Source organism: Protopterus annectens, chromosome 13.part0 (genome assembly GCF_019279795.1).
Source record: "Protopterus annectens isolate FY-2018-M chromosome 13.part0, PAN1.0, whole genome shotgun sequence".
In the NCBI taxonomy this organism is placed as follows: domain Eukaryota; kingdom Metazoa; phylum Chordata; order Ceratodontiformes; family Protopteridae; genus Protopterus; species Protopterus annectens.
In genome coordinates, this window is record NC_056747.1 from 237,954,308 (window position 1) to 237,974,167 (window position 19,860).

At 42.9% G+C, this 19,860-nt stretch overlaps 1 protein-coding gene across 2 annotated transcripts in view; it reads left to right on the forward strand.

Moving 5' to 3' along the window:
• The window catches only part of DPP9 (dipeptidyl peptidase 9), a 1,882,741-nt gene that overhangs the window by 99,803 nt on the left and 1,763,078 nt on the right, over positions 1 to 19,860 (forward strand). For both annotated transcript variants that reach the window (XM_044053788.1, XM_044053789.1), the window contains exon 2: positions 15,612 to 15,701. In XM_044053788.1, the coding sequence (XP_043909723.1) occupies positions 15,646 to 15,701 (56 nt within the window). In that variant the 5' untranslated portion in view covers positions 15,612 to 15,645. The remainder of the gene's footprint in view (positions 1 to 15,611; positions 15,702 to 19,860) is intronic.

Below are 19,860 nucleotides of genomic sequence, written 5' to 3' on the forward strand. Positions count from 1 at the left end.
TGGACCCCAGCCATAAACAAACTATACAATAGGAGGAAGCTACTACATGATAGAGCAAAATCCCAAAAAGGGAAGACATCTCTGATCAGTGTTAGACGATTTTATGAGTGCCCGTAGTTTTTTTGCTAAGGCCAGCTTCGAGAGAAAAATTGCACAGGACACTAAGGATAATCACAAGGCTTTCTTTAGATATGTTAGGAACCTGGGTGGGAATTCCCAGATATGCTCAGAATTGGTCCAAAATGACAAATACACCGAACCCACAGACATTGCCAACATCCTAGCTGACAGGTTCAGTGCAAACCCCCCCCCCCCCACCAAAAGGGCAAATATCTATCCCAGCAGAGTGCTGCCCCCCTGACATCTCAGATGCACAGGTAAGAGCCGCCTTCTCCAAAGCAAAAAACACAGCATCAATGGGACCAGACTGTGTCTCCGGGCTGCGTCCTACATGAACTCCAAGAAGAGCTAAATCCAAACATAAACTACTGTTCAGTCTCAGCCTTACCACAGGATATGTACCCAGAGTGTGGCGTACAGCAACAGTGGTCCCTCTGCACAAAGGTGGTGCCTCAACGGATCCTGGAAACTATCGCCCCATAAGCCTGACTAGCTTGGTCTGCTATGCTATGGAAAGGATCATTATGGACCTCATATAAAAAAAAAAAAAAAAAAAGATATTGGGGACCTACAGACACTGGATCCTACCCAGTTCGGCTTTAAGGGCAGATCCTGCCTCTTAAACCTGGTCGATTTTCTTTGAAACAGTTACCAAGGCCATTGGTCCACATAGCCTACCTGGACCTCGCAAAAGCCTTCGATACAATACCCCACTCGGGCATTATAGATAAGCTCACCAGCATAAATATAAATGCAAACTGGCTCAAGGACAGAACCCACATGGTTAGAATTGCTGGAACCATGTCAGACTCCAAACCATTTATAAGTGGCGTCCCACAAGACTCAGTCCTGGGACCTCTCCTGTTCGGTATATATTTCTCGGAGGTACAGGCCAACACGGAAGGACTGTGGCTGACCAAGTTCACAGATGACTGCAAACTGGGCGCTATAATGGACTCTCCAGCCGACACAAGCATCCTCCAAAAGGGCCTCTTAAAAACAGACAACTGGTGCCAGAGCCATGGCCTCCAGCTAAATGCCAAGAAGTGTATAGTCCTCCCCTTTGGCAAAAACAAAGTGCCCATCAATTACCACATAGTTGGTAATCCATTAAGTACAGAAGAAGTAATTGGGGACGTGGGGACCCAAGTTGATAGCAATCTCTCATTTGACAACCACGTGGCCAAAGTGGTTAGAAAAACATTTTTTTTATATAGCCCACCTAATCATGAAGGGATTCACATCTAGATCAGGGGAGGTCATCGTGCCTCTTTACTCATCAGTCATCAGGCCCATAATTGAGTACAATGCCCTTTTTGGGATGTACCTCACCAGACACCTGCAGCAACTGGAAAGACCCCAAAATTACCTCACCAAGAGGATCAAAGGGCTCAAACAGATGCCATGTGCTGCCCGGATAAAGAAACTCCAGCTCTACTCAGTGGCATACCGCCTGCTCAGAGGCGATCTGTGCTTGACGTATAAAGCCATGTCCAACCCGGAATTAATGGACATGCTGCACCTCAGAAAATCCAAATCCCATCGAGCTACGCGCTCGAGAGACTTGAACCTCAGCACTGAAATAAATAGGACATGCTGGAGGGACAGATTCATAACCCAGAGGCTCCCTTCACTCTGGAATAAAATCCCAGTCCAGGTTAGGCAGTCCTTCGTTGACTCTCTTCAAGAGGAATCTTGAGTGGATGGGAGATGGTAGGTTTACCCCGGGTATCACTTCTGTCACTGTTAGACAGGCACAGTATACTAACCTCGAAAAAGGGCATAGCAAAATTAATTTAAAATGGGTGGCGAAAGCCAAACACACTCTAGCTAGGCTTATAAATGCCCTAAGGCAGATAGCATAGTATGGAGGTGTGTGTGTGTGTGTGTGTGTGTGTGTGTGTGTGTGTGTGTGTGTGTGTGTATAGTCGGCCCGAGTTCCAATGTTTTGGTCCAGCATCAGTTGCTGTCGCCTCTTCCTTGACTTCAGTGCGCCAGGGGTATAAAAGTTGCAACAGACGCCATTTTCTTCAGTTTTTCTTGCCCCAGATAGGAAGGCTGAAAAGATAAAAATATGCCAAAAAAACATGCATATGTTACTATAAACATTTCCTTCATCTACAAGCAAATACACCACATAGGTTGTATAGAGTTGAGAAGTACAGATAAGTCCCAGCAAAGAAAAGGGGGATGGTGGGTGGGTAACCTGGACTGCAACAGTGAATACACTCTAACATCTACATTTATGGTAGGTACGTAACTGTACTGTGTTTGTCATGTTTCACTGTTGTAGTCATTACACTTGGGTAGAATCCCAAAGCTGAGGTTGGGTGGCCGGGTCTAAATTGGATTTGGCGAGGCTAACAAGCCCTGCAGAACTGCAGTGGCAAAGCCTGCTCTGGATGTGGAGTAGAGGTAAGTGGTAGTGCTTGGTGAAAGTGTGCACTGAGCTCCAGGTTGCAGCTTCTACTATGTCTTTAGTAGGTACTCCTCTGAGGAAAGCTGCTGAAGTGGCTGCTGCTCTGGTAGAATGAGGCCTAATGCTCTTAGGCACAGATTTGCCATGATTTGCATAACAGAAGCGGATGCAGTGTCCTATCATTTTGGAGATTATCTGGTTTGTAATGGGCTTTCCTTGTGATCCTGCAGCATATGCTACAAACAGTTGCTCAGTTTTTCTGAAAGCTTTTGTTTTGTCCAAGTAGAATCGTAGCTGCCTGTGTATATCCAAAGCGTGCAGAAGTCTTTCCCCTTTATTCTGTGGATTTGGGTAGAAAGTAGGTAAACGAATGGTTTGGTTTAAGGCCACATTGGAGACCACTTTTGGCATGAATGTTGAGTTTGTCCTAAGAGAAACCCTGCCCTGATGAAAAATGAGGAAAGGTTCTACAGCCATCAATGCCTGTAACTCTGAGACTCTTCTTGCTGAAGTTATTGCTAGGAGCAGAGCAGTTTTCCATGACAAGAATTTTAGATCAGCTGTGCTGGCCGGTTCAAATGGAGGCAGTGTTAGTTTTTCTAAAACAAAATTGAGGTCCCAAGTAGGTACTGGTGCTCTTCTAGGGGGTCTTGTATTTTTTGCCCCTCTGGAGGTATTGTAGTACAGGATGTGAAAAAATAGGAGGATCCATATTGTAATGCGCTAAAATGGCAGAGGCATGGATTTTAATGGATAAAGATAGGCCTTTGTCCAACATCTCAGGTATTGCAAAATGTGAGGTATATTGGGGACAAGTGGTTCGAGCCCTTGTGCCTGGTTACAAGCACAGAATCTCTTCCATTTTTCTGCATAAAAGATTTCCTAGTGCTGGGCCTCCTGGCTTCCAAATAACATCCATAACAGCTTTAGAGGAGAGGTGCAGTCTGAGTTGGCTACATTATCTGCCATGCTGCCAGGTTTAAGGTTTTGAGTGGACTGTGCAGAATCTGATTTTGTGTCAGAAGATGAGGCAGAGGCCAAGGTGGGCCTTGAGACAAATTCTTTAGGATTTGGTACCAGTGCTGGCGTTTCCAGTCTGGTGCAATCGGGATCATTTTTGGCCTCTCTTGTCTGATGTTTAGAAGTATCTTGGTGAGAAGAGGCATTGGAGGGAAGGCATAGACTGTCAGGCCTTTCCAACTGAATGATGGAGCATCCACTTTCCATGCTTGAGAGTGTCGTTGTGCAAAATTTCTGTATTTGGCAATTGTGAGGGGATGCAAAAAGATCCATGTCTAGGCGTCCCCATTTCCTTGTTATGTTGAACACTTGTGGATTTAGCTTCCATTCATGAGGATCCATGAGATTTCTGCTTAGTTAGTCTGCCAGTGCATTTTTTGTTCTTGGCAGGAATTGTGCTTGCAGATGTACCTGGTAGGTCAGTGCTGTGTTCCACAAAGTCATGGCTTGTCTGCATAGGGAGTAGGAATGTGTGCCCCCTTGCTTGTTTATGTAACCACATAACTGTGGTATTGTACATCTTTATTAATAGTTGTCCTGGATGTATTAGGTCCTTGAAGGCTGTCAAGGCATTCTGTACAGCTAGCATCTCGTTTTGATTGATGTGAAGATGCATTTGTTCCTTGGGCCACATGCCCTGAATACATTTTCCTGCCTTATGTGCTCCCCAGGCATAATCCGATGCATCCGTTGTTATTGTCTGCCTTGGCTGTAGGTAAGGTCAAAGTCTGTCCCTTGTTGTGGTGACAGGCCTGGGACCACCATCGAAACTCCTGTTGTAGGCAGGGAATCAAGGTTATGACTGTCTCTAGGCTGTGACAATGCTGAGTCCAAACACTTTTTAGATACTATTGTAGTTTCCTCATATGCATTTCTGCATATGGAATTAGTAGAATGCAGGATGCCATGAAACCAGGGCCTACAGAATTTTTCTTGCAGGCAGCTGGGTCTTTGTTGCCATCATTTGAAAGTAATGAGTCAGTTGCTTTGTTTGTCTGGCGTGAGATAAGCCATCTGGGCAGTTGTATTTAAGTTTGCACCCAGGAATATTATCTCTTGAGAGGGCACTAGTTTTAATTTATTTTCGTTTATTGTGTACCCTGGGCAAATTAGCAATCTTTTTACAAACGCCAGGTGCTTTAGAAGAATGTCCTTGCTCTCTGCTTGAATAAGGCAGTCGTCCAAGTAGGGATATATTTGAATTCCTTTTTGTCTGCAAAATGCAATTACTGGTGCCAGGCATTTTGTGAAGACCCTCGGCGCAGTAGATAAGCCAAAGGGCAGTGCAGAGAATTGGTAATTCATTGAGCCTGCTATGAATCTGAGGTATCTTCTGCAAGATCGTATGATTGGGACATGCAGGTATGCCTCCTTGAGGTCCAAAGTAACTAGCCAAGCCTTCTTGCCCAGAATGGGCAGAAGTTGCTGTAGTGTTAACATTTTGAATTTTGGAACATCCAGGAAAGTATTTAGGATTGACAGGTCCAGTATTGGTCTCCAGGCTTTGTCCTTTTTGGGTACCAAGAGAAGCCTTGAGTAAAATCCTTGTCCCTGTTCTTGCTCTGGGACTTTTTGAATAGCTCCCATGTCCATAAGAGCAGCAATCTGTTTTTATGCCTCTGCCCATTGGCTTTGTGGCAGGTATGGCATACCTTTTGGGTTTGGAAGCGTGTGAAAGTGGAACCTGTAACCCTGAGAAACAATATTCAGCACCCATTGGTCCTGGGTGATCATGTGCCAATTTTTTGAGAAGTGCTAGCGTACCCCCTAGGGATGCTGTCAAAAGTTAAGTGCTTGGCATTTGCAGACGGAAGTCATTGGGACGGTTTCCTATAAGGTTGTGGTATCTTCCCATCCTTTGGGAGATGAAGCACCCCATTGTTTAGGTCTGTAGGAGCCTTGTGCTGAGATCTGCCTCTTCGGTGTCTGTATATGCCTCTTTGTGGCCTGTCTGACCAATTTTTTGAAGGCCCGTTTCTGCTAAATCCAGGTGGTTGAACCTGTAAGAAATCTTTCACTGTCTGCATTGATTTTGCTTTATCCTCCATTTTCTTTAACACCTCTTCTGCCTTAACACCAAACAAAGCATCATGCTGTAATGGAGCATCCAATAATTTTACTTTAACATGGTCAGGTAAACTTTATTCTTTCAACCAAGCATGCCGTTGAATAGCAGAGCCTGTAACTGCGGCTCTACAAGAAGCCTCTAATGAATCAAAACCACATTGCAGAGTATGCTTTCCCACTTGTTCAACTGCATGCAATAAATCCTGCATTTCCTTACTGTCAGGACTTTCTGTATTTGAAACCATTTTCTGTTTTAACAATGACATGAGGTACTGTTGATATTTAAGCACATGAAACTGACAGTTTAAAGCTCTTACAGCTAAAGTAGCAGAAGTGTAAACTTTTTTCCCCCATCTGTCCAGAGCTCTGGAATCCCTATTCGAGGGGACAGGATTTTTAGCAGTGGAAGCCTTAACCCGTTTAGGACCCTGAGAAATTGTTTCTGGGTCTGCAGTAGGGTTTTTGTAAAGAAATTTGAGAGTCGGGGACCCTGTAGTACCTGTCTGGCTTGACTGGTGCAGGGGGTAAAGAATCAGGAGACAGACTGGATTCAGAAATAACAACAATAATCAAGCACAGGAGGGATAGCCAGTAGCCTGTGCTGAGGCAATAAAAGGAAGTCTCTTGAGTCATTTCTTGGATTCTTAATAATCCTGGCTCTCCCAATGGAAATGCTCCCTCATGGTGTGCAGGGTTTCCCCAAAAGAATAATCCTCAGGCGGAGAGGCTGAAGGTATGGACTCTTCTGCATCAGTCCTCATAGGGAGGGAGAGAATATCCCTGAGCATAAGAGGAATCTGAGGAAATGGAAACCTGGTCAGAGGAATCGTAATCAGTGTCTTGCCTAGGCCTTTTGTCAGGAAGGGGATGGGAGCCCCTGATTTTAAGTAATTAATTAGGTCTTCAGCCATTTTAAGCATCTGTTTCTTTGGCATGGATGACTGTTCTGGAGAATGCTGTACTTGTTTCCTTGTCTTTAATGGTGTTTTTGACTTTGCCTTTGCTGCTGTAGTGGGCTTAATTGTAAGCTGTGAAGGTCTGAAAACACCCTCAGAAGCCGATGCCTGCTCAGCTGCTCCGGACCCATCTGAGGGTATAGTTTCCGTAGGCCCAATACCTTAGTTTCCACAGGCCTCGGTGCCTCCACGTGGCTGGCGGTTACGGCCTGTGGCTCTGAGGTAGCAGGTGTCAGGGGCTGCGAAAGCACCTCACTGAGAACTGGCGACTGGCCTAGAAGAGGCTTCGTCGGTTTTGGACCTCGGATGCCTGTCCTTTTCTTTGTCTTTGCGTTTTTTATGAATGCCGGTAGTTTGTTGTTCCGATGGCATTATGTAGTTAAACCTTCAGCCAAAATAATGTAAAGCAAAATCAAACCGACGTTTAACAGTGCATTTATTGAATCTAGCACAAAACCGACAACTAGTAACGTCGTGGTCAGAGCCTAGGCAAAGGAGTACAGTAAGAGTGAAAGTCCTTATGAGGTATTTGCTTCCCATAAGAAATACAATTATTAACTTTTACTGACATCGATCTGGAGCAAGAAAAAAAGTTTTCCCAACTGGGTACTTGGCTTTATTGAAGACTTCGGTTCTGAAACACAATTTTGAAAATCTCAGGAGTCTGCCGACCGGCACTTGCGAACTGCTTTTGCTTCGGGCACCGCGCGGCAAGAAAGACTGAAGAAAATGGCGTCTGTTGCAACTTTTATACCCCTGGCGCACTGACGTCTGGGAAGACTACATCAACTGACGCCAGACTAGGACTTTGGAACTCTGGCAGACTGCGGGTCGCCTGCCAGCAGGATAACCCAAGTGTAATGACTGCAACAGTGAATACACTCTAACATCTACGTTTATGGTAAGTACACAACTGTACTTCCTGGATGTTGTGGATGATGTCTTTATGGAGTCCAGTCCAACTCCAGATACTTTACCCCTGCTACAGGAAACCTGACTGGTACATTAGAGTTCCTGATTTGCACAAATTTCTTTTCAAAAATCCTACTGCTGACCCAGAGGTAATCTCTCAAGGGCCTAAAGGAATAAGAGCAACTACAGCTAAGAATCCCACCCCCTCGGACAGGGATTCCAGAGCTTTAGACAGATGGGTTAAAGTATAAACCTCTACAACTCTTGCCATTAGAGCATTACATTGTCAGACATGCTGAAATAACAGCAACATACTATGAACTTATTAAGCAAAAGTTAACTACCATCCCTGACTGCAGAAAATAAAGGATTACAGGAGCTTATGCACTCTGCATGCCAAGTCAGCAAGCATACCCTGCAGTGTGGGTTTGACACCCTAGAAGCATCTTGCAGGGCAGCAGTCACAGGTTCTGTACTTAGAAGGCATGCCTGGCTTAAGGAGCAGACTTTGCCAGACCATGTCAAATCAAAATTATCGGCCACACCTCTGAACAAGGACAATCTGTTTGGTACCACAGTAGAAGAGGTTTTAAGAAAGATGGAAGAAAAAGCTAATTCTTTGGAGACTAAGATTTTTTGCAAGTGCAGCGTCCAAAATTCAGTAAGCATTACCCCTCAAAACATTGGTCCTTTCCAGCTACCTCAAGGCCACCTCAAACTTGACCTAGGGAAAACAGACCCCCCCCCCCCCAGACTACAGTCTCAGGGTATGCAGGGATCTAAGCAATGAAGAACTCCACTTCTAAAACGGGGAGTGAAAAGCCCCCCCTCTTATGGAAAGAATTCACAATGACTTTTTAACTCTTCTCCTCACCTCTGCCCAATTGCTTGTGCCCCTAGGAGGAAGGCTTGCCCACCATGCAAATAACTGGACCTCCATCACCAACTGTAGATGGGTCTTTAACATAGTATCCCAGGGGTACAAATTTTATTTCCACATACTGCCAACCCCAAAAGGGTTACCAGACCTTTCTCCAAACTGGTGGGCAGTGGCACAAAACCATCCTTGCTCTCCATAAGGGCAGTTCACCCTGTTCCTGCAGAACAGATAGGCCAAGGTTTTTATTCCAGACTTTTCTTGGTACCTAGAAAAGAGGGCACTTTATGCCCAGTCTTAGATTTATCCATTCTAAACACCTTCCTGGTGGTACCAAAATTCAAAATGCTCCCCCTAGAGCAGCTTCTCCCTATGCTGTCCAAAGATGCCTAGCTAGCCACCCTAGATCTGAAGGAGGCATATCTGCACATCCCAATCAGGGACTCCTGCAGCAAAAATCAGTTTCAGGGCAGGACCTATGCATAATCAGTTCTCTGCACTTCCCTATGGCTTTTATCCACTGCTCCGAGTTTTCACAAAATGCCTGGCTCCAGCCATTGCCTATTGCAGACGGAGAAATATTCAAATTTACCCCTACATGGACGATTGCCTGATTCAGGCAGATAGTCAGGAAAAGCTGTTGCAGCACCTGACATTTGTAAAGGACCTTCTAACCTCCCTGGGGTACACTATCAACGAAAAGAAATCCAAACTAGTCCCCAGTCAAAAAAATTGTATTCCTGGGAGCAAGCTTGGACACGGCATCCCAGATGGCATTCTTTACTCCAGAAAAACAAACCTACTGACGGGCTACTTCTCTCAAATGACCACCCGAGCCCAGTTATCCACAAGGAAAATCCTGCAGGCTCTAGGGTTCATGGCCTCCTGCATTCTACAAATAGCATATGCCAGAATGCATATGAGGAAACATTAGTGGTATTTAAAACGTCTTTGATGCCAACATTCTCAGGACCTGGAAACTATTTATTTTACATTTGTTGACCGGGCTAGTCTAGCTGGATACATGTCCATTTTCAGTAGAGGCCCAGGGAGAAAAGCTCCACATAGTTGTACATAGTAATTACAATATAAGAATAGAAGTTGTAATTACAATATAAGAATAGAAGTTGTACAGTGTTAAAAAAAAATTTAGAAAATTTAAGTGTTTTTTTTCATAGTTTAGCATAGTATTCCAGTTTCATGGGTTACAGTCATACATTTTGCATAAAATGCTTATATTTGTGTACAAAAAGATAGATTGTAAAGATTTCATATGAAGACATAAAGGAGGGGAGGGAAAAGTTAGAGGGAGAAGAAATTAGTCAAGGTTAGTGCAGGTGCATAGCCAGTGATTATTGAGATGTAGTTTTAGATGTTTTTTAAAAAGTAGTAGAGAAGTCTGAGCTGTGATATCGGATGGAAGTTTATTCCATACTTTTCCCACAGAGTTAGAGAACAAGGAGTCACCTGCTGAGTTGTTTGATTTAGTAGTGTTAATCAGCAGTTTGAGGAACGTAAATTTTTGAGGTTGTTGTAAGGTGTGATAAGGCTAGAGATTATAGGAGTATTGCAAGGTAGATACAGGATCTTATGAGCTATAGTGAGTTGGTGAAATTGAAGCTGGTTAAGGAATTCAAGCCAGTTTAAGTGTTTAAGATTTAAACAGTAGTGGGTTCTGAAAGGAGAGCCTGTAGCAAATCTAGCAATATTATTATAGGAAGTTGCTAGTTTCTTGAAGTTGTTTTTGGAGATATTAGTATATATGGGAGCAGAATAGAGCAGAGTGGATAGAAGGCGAGTTCTAGCTATAGCAGACCTAGCTTCTGGTGAAAGATAGTGTTTGATGCGATAAAGGGATCCCAGTTTTAGTTAATTTTATTGTATTGTTTATGCATGTATCGAAGTTTAGGTTGTTGTCAATCGTTATTCCTAGCAGTTTAGTGTTAGGGTCAGGTGAGATAAGGGTACCATTGTTAGAAATAAGATTGATCTGTACAGGGGAGGACTTTTGGGTTGGGGTGAAAAGTAGCAATTTAGTTTTTTTGGGATTTAGGAGGAGGCAGCGGTAAGAGAACCATTGTTCAACAGCGTTGAAGGCTTTTTGAGTAATTGACTGAAGTTCTGTTGGTGAGTTAGCAGAGCAGATTAAGGTTGAGTCATCTGCATATTGAATACATTTGGAGTATGGGATTGCAGATTGAAGGTCATTTATGAAGATAGAAAATAAGAGTGGGCTTAAAATAGAGCCTTGTGGAACGCCGAGGGAGATTGGGAGGTGATTAGAAAGTTCATTTTGCCAGAGTACAGCCTGTTGACTATTACCAAGGTAAGATGTAAACCACTTTAAAGATAGGGAATCCAGAGAGAGAGAGAGACTTGAGGGTATGCAGTAGGAGTTGATGGTTGACCATATCGAAAGCTTTGGATAGGTCATTGAAGACTGCAGATAAGACTGTTATTGCGGTTATTGTTGATGCAGTTTGTGAATGATAGCAGGGCAGTGGTAGTACTGTGAAATGGTCTAAAGCCATGTTGGCAATTAGCAAGTAGGTTATTTATGAGAAGGTGGTTGAGTATCTGCTTATGGATGCATTTTTCCATAATTTTAGCTATTGGGGATAGTAAAGCTATTGGACGATAGAGTAATCATTGGAGTTTCCCCCTTTATGTAAAGGGATGATATGTGAGATTTTCCAGATTGATGGTACATCACCTTCGATTATAGATCTGTTTATCAGAATGGAAATAGGGTAGGTTGGAAACTATCATACCTTGTCTAAGGAAAGAGTTCAACCACAACAAGGGGGCTTCCCTTTACACAACCTCATGCTACCCAGACCCTAACCACAGACTCATTGGACTATGCCTGGGGTGCACATCTGGATGGCAGGTACATTCAGGGCCACTGGAGCCCAAATCCAATTCATCTGCACAGCAACCAAAAAGATGCTATCTGTTCAGCATGCTCTGACAGCCTTCAGATCCCTATTCTCTTCAGGGCCTCTACTAGTCAAAATTGGCAACACCACAGTTATGTGGTACATCAACAAGCAGGGGAACCCACTCTTACTCACTGTGCAGGCTAGCTATGACCCTCTGGAACACAGCCTCAGCCATGCATATTCACCTGCAAGCTCAATTCCTGCCAGGCAACCGAAACTCTGTGGCATGCAACTTAAGCAGAAATCTCCTAGACCCACATGAGTGGCAGTTAAACCACAACACTTTCAGCCATGTGACCCAGGAATGGGGTACCCCGAAGGTGGACCCATTTGCCTCTCTCAACCACCAAATCAGCAAATTCTGCACCAGGGAACCTTGCAGCAAGGCCTGGAAAGTGTATGCCCTATTTTTCCAGTGGGCGAACCTCTCAATCTATGCTTTTCCCCCTCTATCTCTTAGAAGATTATTACTCTGAGTTAGGGAGTAAAGACCAAGAGCAATCCTGATTGCCCCAGACTGGCCATGCCAACACTGGTACCCACTACTGCACAGTCTCACCATTGCCGCCATGGCACCTCCCCCCAGATCCCAGCTCTCCTATTTCAGCAGGAGGGACAGTTCTTGCATCCACAATTGCAGACCCTGAACTTGCAGCCTGGCTTATTCCTTGACTTCTCTTCCAGTGGCCAGCCTATGCAAGCAGGTACTGGATGCCATAATTGAAGCCAGATGACCCAGTACTAGAAAATCATATGCTGACAAGTAGAAAGGGTATTGTTCCTGGATACAGACTAAAGGGGTGGATCCAGCACAGCCCTCCTTACCTCTCATCCTGGATTATCTAGCAGACCTACTCCCCAAGGGCCTATCCTTCTCTTCCATTAAGATCCATGCCTCTGCCATCTCTGCTCATTACAGCACTGAGCGACTTCTCTTCACACCCTCTCATGAAGAAGTTCCTGAGAGGGGCTAACAACTTATGGTCACCAAGAAGAGCCCCTACCCCTGCTTGGGACCTTAACTTTGTGTTGGAAAAGCTCACGCTATGCCCCATTTGAGCCTGCAGCGTTAAAGTTCCTCTCCTGGAAAACAGCCTTGCTTCTGGCCATCACTTCAGCCAGAGTGTCTGAGCTACAAGCACTTATGGCTGCGGAACTCTTAATCATTTTTTCATGCTGACAGGGTTTCCCTTGGGACTAACCCAACTTTAACGCCTAAAGTGGTGTCCAGTGTGGCTCATTCAATCTATCCATTTGCCCACCTTTTTCCCCTAATACTCAAAATAAGGGGGAAGGATCCTTCACTCTTTAGATGTGCACAGACAGCTCAGATTCTACCTTGATAGGACTAAACCCTTTAGGAAAGCTGACCAGTTCCTAGTCAGCTTTGCACCAGGGGCAGAGGGCAAGGCCAAATCAAAGCAAATTATCTCCAAATGGATAGCACACTGTATCCATTTCTGTTACAAACACCATGGGAAACCAACTCCTCAGGGGATCAAAACACCTTCCACTAGGGCAACCTCAGCCTCTACAGCCTTGGTTAGAGGAGTCCCTACCAGAGACATTCTGGAAGCTGCAACTTGGAATTCTGTTCATACCTTCACCAAGCATTATAATCTTGCCTATCTTTTCCAAATCCAGGGGAGGGGCTTTGCATCTGTAGTCCTGCAGGGCATGCTATCCAGCCCCAGCTCTTCTTGACTGCCTCCACCCAGTCTTCAGCTTTGGGGAATCAACCTAAGTGCCATGACTAACAGTGAAACGCAAAGAACATAGTACAGTTGTGTACACTTACCATAAATGTAGATGTTCGAGAGTGTTCACTGTTGCACTCCTGGTATCCCAGCTTACAGCCCCCTTGTGTGTCTTTTTTTTTTTTCTCGCTCTTTTCTCTCTGTCTCTTGCGCTCCATATAGGGCTGTTGGTCTTTATTGTTTACTAGTGGTGTTTTTCCACCATAACTTGGCTCCCTATCTGGGGGGGGGCTGCTGACATTTGGGGCAAGAACTGATGTAATGGCATCAGCTGCCTGTTTTTATACCACTGACTACCTGACGTCAGTTTTGCAGCAACAATAACCGGCACAGAAATACTAAACCTCTGGTATTCGGGCCGACTGAGGGCTACCCCTGGCAGGATAACCCAAGTGTGATGACTGCAACAGTGAATACACTCTTAACATCTACATTTATGGTAAGTGTACACAACTGTACTTTTTGTTGCCACACTTGCGTACTCTGAGGATGAACAAATGGAGAGACTGCATTGTTCTTGACATGCTTTGTGCATAAGCACAGTCAGCAGACAGTAAAACTTTATACTGAAGTGATGCCTGGTAGTGCCAAAGAACTGAACAGTAAGCTTAGTGTACCACAGACAAGCAGACTTGTTACTTATTTTTCTGTCTGCCAGGCTTGACAGATTCAACTTTGAAGTAATCCTTGAAGAAATACACGTTGCTATTTTCTTAAAAATCCTTAAATGGCACCCTTTTTATTTAACTAGTAGTTTTAGTAGTATTGTAAGATGTTATCCTCCCAAGGATATTAAACCCCCTCATTCTAGAATTTATTTGCAATTTGGGTTGCTTGCTAGTGCCATATAAGTGAGTTAATTTAATAGCGTCTGTTTTTAATTTTTGCAATAACTTGTATAGGTGTGCAGCCTTGTGAGGAATGTGTATGATTTAGCACAGACTTAAAGCAGGTGTACTGAATTTTACTAGATTTGGGTCACTAGTTTGATTTCGAGACCTGTCCAGTGTCAATTACTCCCCCAGCCTTTAAAAAATGTTGGTGTGTACTTTAAAACTTTATTTGGAAGTCGCTTCATGCCTCATAATGAATTAATATTTGTCAACTTGCATTGCATTCTTTGCATGCAGTCTTGCATTTAATTTTTCTATCAGGGCTTTGTCTTATCCTGTAGTCCTTGTTCAGTAATTTCAGTGTTTTGGATAATGCAACATTGCTTGCTGCCCAATAGGATTGCTTTATTGAAATTGAATACATCTAGAGGTAATGGTGGGTTGGGGTAGGAGAAACTAGAGAGGCCTGCCATGGAAATTGGATGAAAGTGCTGAAGAATACTAGGTTCACTTTCTTCAGTTGTAGGGCCCAGTGTGGACAGGCCTCTGAGATGCAGCATTTTCATTCATCTTAGCTTGGTGGCCTGTACTGTCTTGAGGAGAAAAGACTAGTTTAAAAAAACAATTGTGCAAAATAAGATGGCTGCTTGCAGTAGCTTGGAGGTTATGGAGCTGTGCTGTGGAAGAATCTGAACAGCAGGTTAGTTCAGGATAAGGGGTTGAACCAGTTACATTAAGTTGCTGGTGGTACATTTGTTTCAGATTTGGAGAAAAATTAGAGATGAAAGACTGAAAACTGCTTCCAAGAACAGGGGTGGTAACTATTTGTGGAGGAAAAGTTCAAAATGCTCAGATTGTTTAATATTTTGCATGGGAAATTATAGAAGGAATACTCCATCTGCTTTTCATGAGTGGAAGATCATGGGGCTATTTAAACTCTAGGGTGCAGAAGTCTTGGGGTGGGGAGGTAAGGATCACAAGACTAAATGCACTGAAAAGTGAAGTGTGCCTTGCTTAAGTTGGAGAAAGTGAGGTTTGGTGGAAAACATTTGTGGCACCTCATTAGCCCTGACAGGTGCAACGTTTTGCCATTGAGTTTACTACATTTGAAATGCAAGCCACAGAATACATGTTAGTGTAGTGTGGCTCACTCCATGTGTTCATATTGTTTTCCTTTGCAGCCTCCTCTTGGATGTGACCCTTGGTCTTAATTTGCTTGGGACCACATTCAGGGAAATGGTAGAAGGTATACTTTTATAATTGAAAGTGAACATTTAAAGCAGCCAGCTGCTGTGAGAGTAAGATGTACATTATGTAGTGCATAAAAAAATGTCCTTGTTATGCATGATTAGGGCAAAGGGTCTTGAGAATGGTAGCTTAAATAAAAAGCTGGATGCTGAGTACAAAGGACTTGGGAGCATTTAATCTTTAAAAATGGTTCATAAAGTTTTGACAGGTGATGTTGGTTGTGACCATATGGCACTTAACCAAATAGGATATGTTGAAAGATTGTCATCTTCTCATTTAGAAGTGTCTTCTGAAAGGAGTTGGGTGATTTGTTTGGTCTAAGGGTAGAGGTTGAGTTGTTTCTGCTCAAGACTTAGCAGCTCAGTAGTACAGTCTGCCCAGCATACAAGTTGGGTGATTTTTTTTTTCACCTCACCCCCACCTGAATCATTTCAGCATCATTATAATTTCTGTCTTCTAGGTTGCTGCTTTGCTGGAGGCCCTGTGTCCAGTTAATGCATAAAGTAAAGAAGATCAGACTGGATAACGAGACGGTGGCAAGTTGGAAGAGGTAATATGAAAGAAAATATCAGTTTGCTATAGTACTTTAGCCATTGGTAGTTGAAAAGCTAAAGTGGGCTTTTCGTTGCACTGCTGAAGTCCTTTAAAGATTTTAAAAAAGTAATGGGAGTTTTTATCATGTGTTCTTGCGATGTAGTTGCATTAGATGCTGAATGTTGCCTCTGAAAGTGAAGTAAACTACCAAATAAGCTGTATTTGATTTTATCACAGAACTGAACTAAGTATATTTGGTGTAAGGGATCCTTAAGGAGATGGCAGCACTGGAAATGTCAGTTTATTGTAAGCCAGCCTTTAACCATTTGAAGTAGGTAGTGTTAATGTCCGTCAGAGTAAACGGAAAGACATTGGAACACAAAGGGGATTTCAGTTTTATTACACAAACAGGATTTACAAATGTGCTGCCTTATACATAGCAACTGGACAGCTTCTTCCCACAGCTTCACTCTGACTCCTACTGGACAGCCCTGTGGAGGGAAAATCAGCGTTGAGTGATTTTGCTACCTCCTGAAGAAGCAGATCAGAAGCTTCTTTGGAGCAGCACCCATGCTTAATTCTGACTGGCAAGCCCTTAGTGGGGAACACTTCCACACACAAAATAGAATAATCTGCTATATTTCCTCCTGAGAGTAGTTTCTATCTGAATTCTATTGTTTATAATATTTCTCAAGTATGGAAACCCTCCTTAAAGAGCGTGTATGATTGTGCAAATACTTTGTCTAGGACCAGTGCTGCAGGTTGACCTGATATGACTTGGTTATCAGTTTTTTTTTTTTTATTAAGAAAAGTTTGACATTATAAATTCGGCATTAGATAAGGAGGATTTGATTGACCCATCTGCTACTAGGGTCCCCAAACAATTTGAGAGGGAAACTTAATGGAGTTGAACTGTCAGGCCTCCTCTTGTAAATCTCCCAATTCTCTCTTTCTTTAAAAAAGACTGTCCCTGCATGTTAAAGTCAAGCAATGAAGCAAGAGATGGTAGGATGGAGATAAGAATACAAACAGTTTTTTTTTTTCCAAAAAAAAGACAGTCTTAATACTTAAAACGTTCTATACCAGCATTCTGTCCCCCTGTCTCAGATACTGGCTGTCTTCATTCACCTTTGGCAATGGATTGTTTCAAGCACTTAGGTTGTGCTGTAAGTGGTTCTGGAGAGCTACAGTTGGCAGCATGGCTGGCCTTGGGGGAATTGGTACCACAGGCAAAAAGGCTCTTTGGCACGTACCAGCTGATCAACCCATTAAACGTGTTATGATAGCCGAGGAGGAAACGACTGTATTAAGTCATGAGAGTTAGAGATGCCTGAAAGACAAACAAGGAAGAGATCGTCTTGCTTTTACTTTGTTTTTTCCTGCGTTTGTTTAGCACATCCTTCTCTTTTCAGCATATCCTAACTGACCAAGCTACACTGTAATTGCAACAGAAATAACTATTTTAAGTCAGGGTTCCACTTGACCCTCGGAAGCTATAGGGATTCTAGATGCTTTGAGGTGCGTTTTAGACTTTTTTTAATTTTTTTTTTTTTTTTGTATCCATTGATTGCCTGAACAAGCTGAGTATAGTGGATGCAACACACCCAGAAGTCATGGGTTTATAGATTTTTAGAGGTGCATCTTAGGAAGTTTTTTCCCCTGAACTTTTTATCCAATGATGGTCTGAAAGAAAATCATGAGTACAGAAACTAAATGGAATCCTACTTTTATTTCAAGGAAGAAATAAGATGTAACCAAGTTTTAATGCTCAAAGCTGACATCGGGTCACACTAAAGTGAGAAGACAAATGCTTTGAGGATACTTAACCTATCTAAGAATAGAACCTGCTCCGTACCCCAGCAAAACAGGTGGTCATTTTCTATGTATTCCACATGGTGTTAAATTGGGCATTTATATTTTAATTTTTAATCAGTCCTATTTCAAGCTGTGGCTGTCATATTTGCATACAGCATTCCACACCACCCAAAAAGATGGTCCCCTCCTGTGTACCCTTCTGATGTCAGACTTAGACATAACTGAATAGAAAATATATTTGCTGTCGACATGCACAAACTGTTTAATCTTAGCTAAAAGATGGCTTGCTTGTAAAGAAAATGGAAAAAAGTACAGTTCTTATTAAAGCTATAGTAACCCCCATGCATCCTATTCAAGTTTGTGAGGAATATTTTAAAGGAAATGACCATACTGTCTCCAATCTATCCCAAGATGCAATGACTACTTGAAGTTTAAGCAGAATGTTGGAGTGTTAAAGAAATAATGACTTTGTCCCAAGCCCCCCACACAAATAGTGGCTTTCTGTGCAGACCTAGGAGCAGAATTGGTTTTAGACTTGGTGGAATTCAAGATAGAGGTGGTTTACTAATAAGCCCATGGCAAAATCACTTGTACAGCATAGGTCTGGGTGCCATCAGACCCCAGAGTTTATGCAGGTCTGGATATTCTATAATGCATTTATTAGCCCCCCCCTTTGGTTGATTTGTTAAACTGAACAAGTTCTAACGGGGTCAGTTTCATCCAGACAACCCCCACCAGGCAGTTGGTCACTGCTCTGTATAGTTCAGAGGATGACCATTTAGTGCACTTCACCTTTGTTCCAAATGGCTGCTATACATTTAATATGTTCTGGGCTTCTAAATATATTTGCATTAATCCTGCAAAGCCAGAATAGCAGATGGCTAGTCAATTTCCTTCACAGAAAACTGCAATAATGCCTGTTGTCTGCATGTACCATATGTCCAGTTAAGTAGTCCATCTTATCACAAATGCAGACAAGTCTTGTAAAGCCAGATATTGAATGTTTTAAATTGAGCAAATGACAGGTTCAGTTACTTTCATCCAGCCATGCCCAACCTCCATCAAGCAGTTAAAGCCACTACGTGATGGCTATGGAATATTTTATACTCCACCACAGTCTCCACAAACAAGTTGACACACCTTAAAGTGTTCCAATCAAATTACTCCACACAATTTACAAAGCCATACAAAATGTCAAAAATATCTGAACAGCGACAGTGTTTTTGTAAATAAACAGAATTAACACTTATTCCATTGTTCTGTTCTCTCTGATATCAACAATACTCGGACTCCACACAAAGCCAAAACACGTTGCAGAAGTATCTGGTTAATCCTTGCCAGTGTTCCATTCCTTGATTTCTGTCCAGATGTCCATTTTCTTAAATAACATTTAAAAAAAAAAAAAAAAAAAAAAAAAACCTGCACATGCCTACATTTTAACATTGCTAATTCACTTCTCTACTCCTGTGATCTCATAAAATTTAAACTTCTCATGTTGACTTGGGCGCCACCTTCCAAAAACACCTATTGTGTTGAGGTGCATTTTCTTGTAATGGGCACTTTATTTTTTAGAGCAAAGAAATATTGCTGAAAAAATAGGGAAGCTACTCCATTACAAAACTCCTTCAGCATGGTTCCCTAGGCAGTTGCCTCATTCGCCTATGTGTAAGGCCAGCACTGGAATTACCTCCTTTTAGTGGGGGTTCCATCTTCTGAACCAAACAGCCCCCCCAGCTTCAGTTCATTTCATCCCGGGAGCCTTAGAAGCAGTGCCATTAAACGACAAGGAGCAAAGGCTTTGTTTCAGAATGTTTCTAGTATCTATGAGACACTTCTTAAAGACCAGCTCTAGATCTTTCCTTTCTAACCTGTATGTGAAAGTACTGAAATTCAAGATGTTGACCATTCACAATCTGTTTCCTTTCTTGAGAAATGAGAGGTTTTATGGTAACTTGCATCGAAGTGATGGATACCATCACGTTCCCATAGCCACAGGCTTCATGAATTTTCTCAGATTTTCTTTGTCTGGATCACATCAATTGTGTATTACCCTTTGGATTGTCTATAGCTACAAGGGTAGTTACAGGTTTCTAGCTCCAGTCACAGCTCATAACAGGGTGAATGGCATTCCTATGTTTTCCAACTTGCATGATTTACTCACCTTTGCAGAGTCAAGAACCATTAGAATGGCTGTCTTCTCTTCTGATCAGTCTGGGATTCCAGATAAAAGTTGAGATCCTATTTGACCCCCCCCCCCCCCCCCCCACACACACACACACACACACACACACAAAACCCAAAACACACAAAAAACAAAGGGGAGGAAAATTGGGGGTTTCCTTGTTCCTTTAGACAAATCT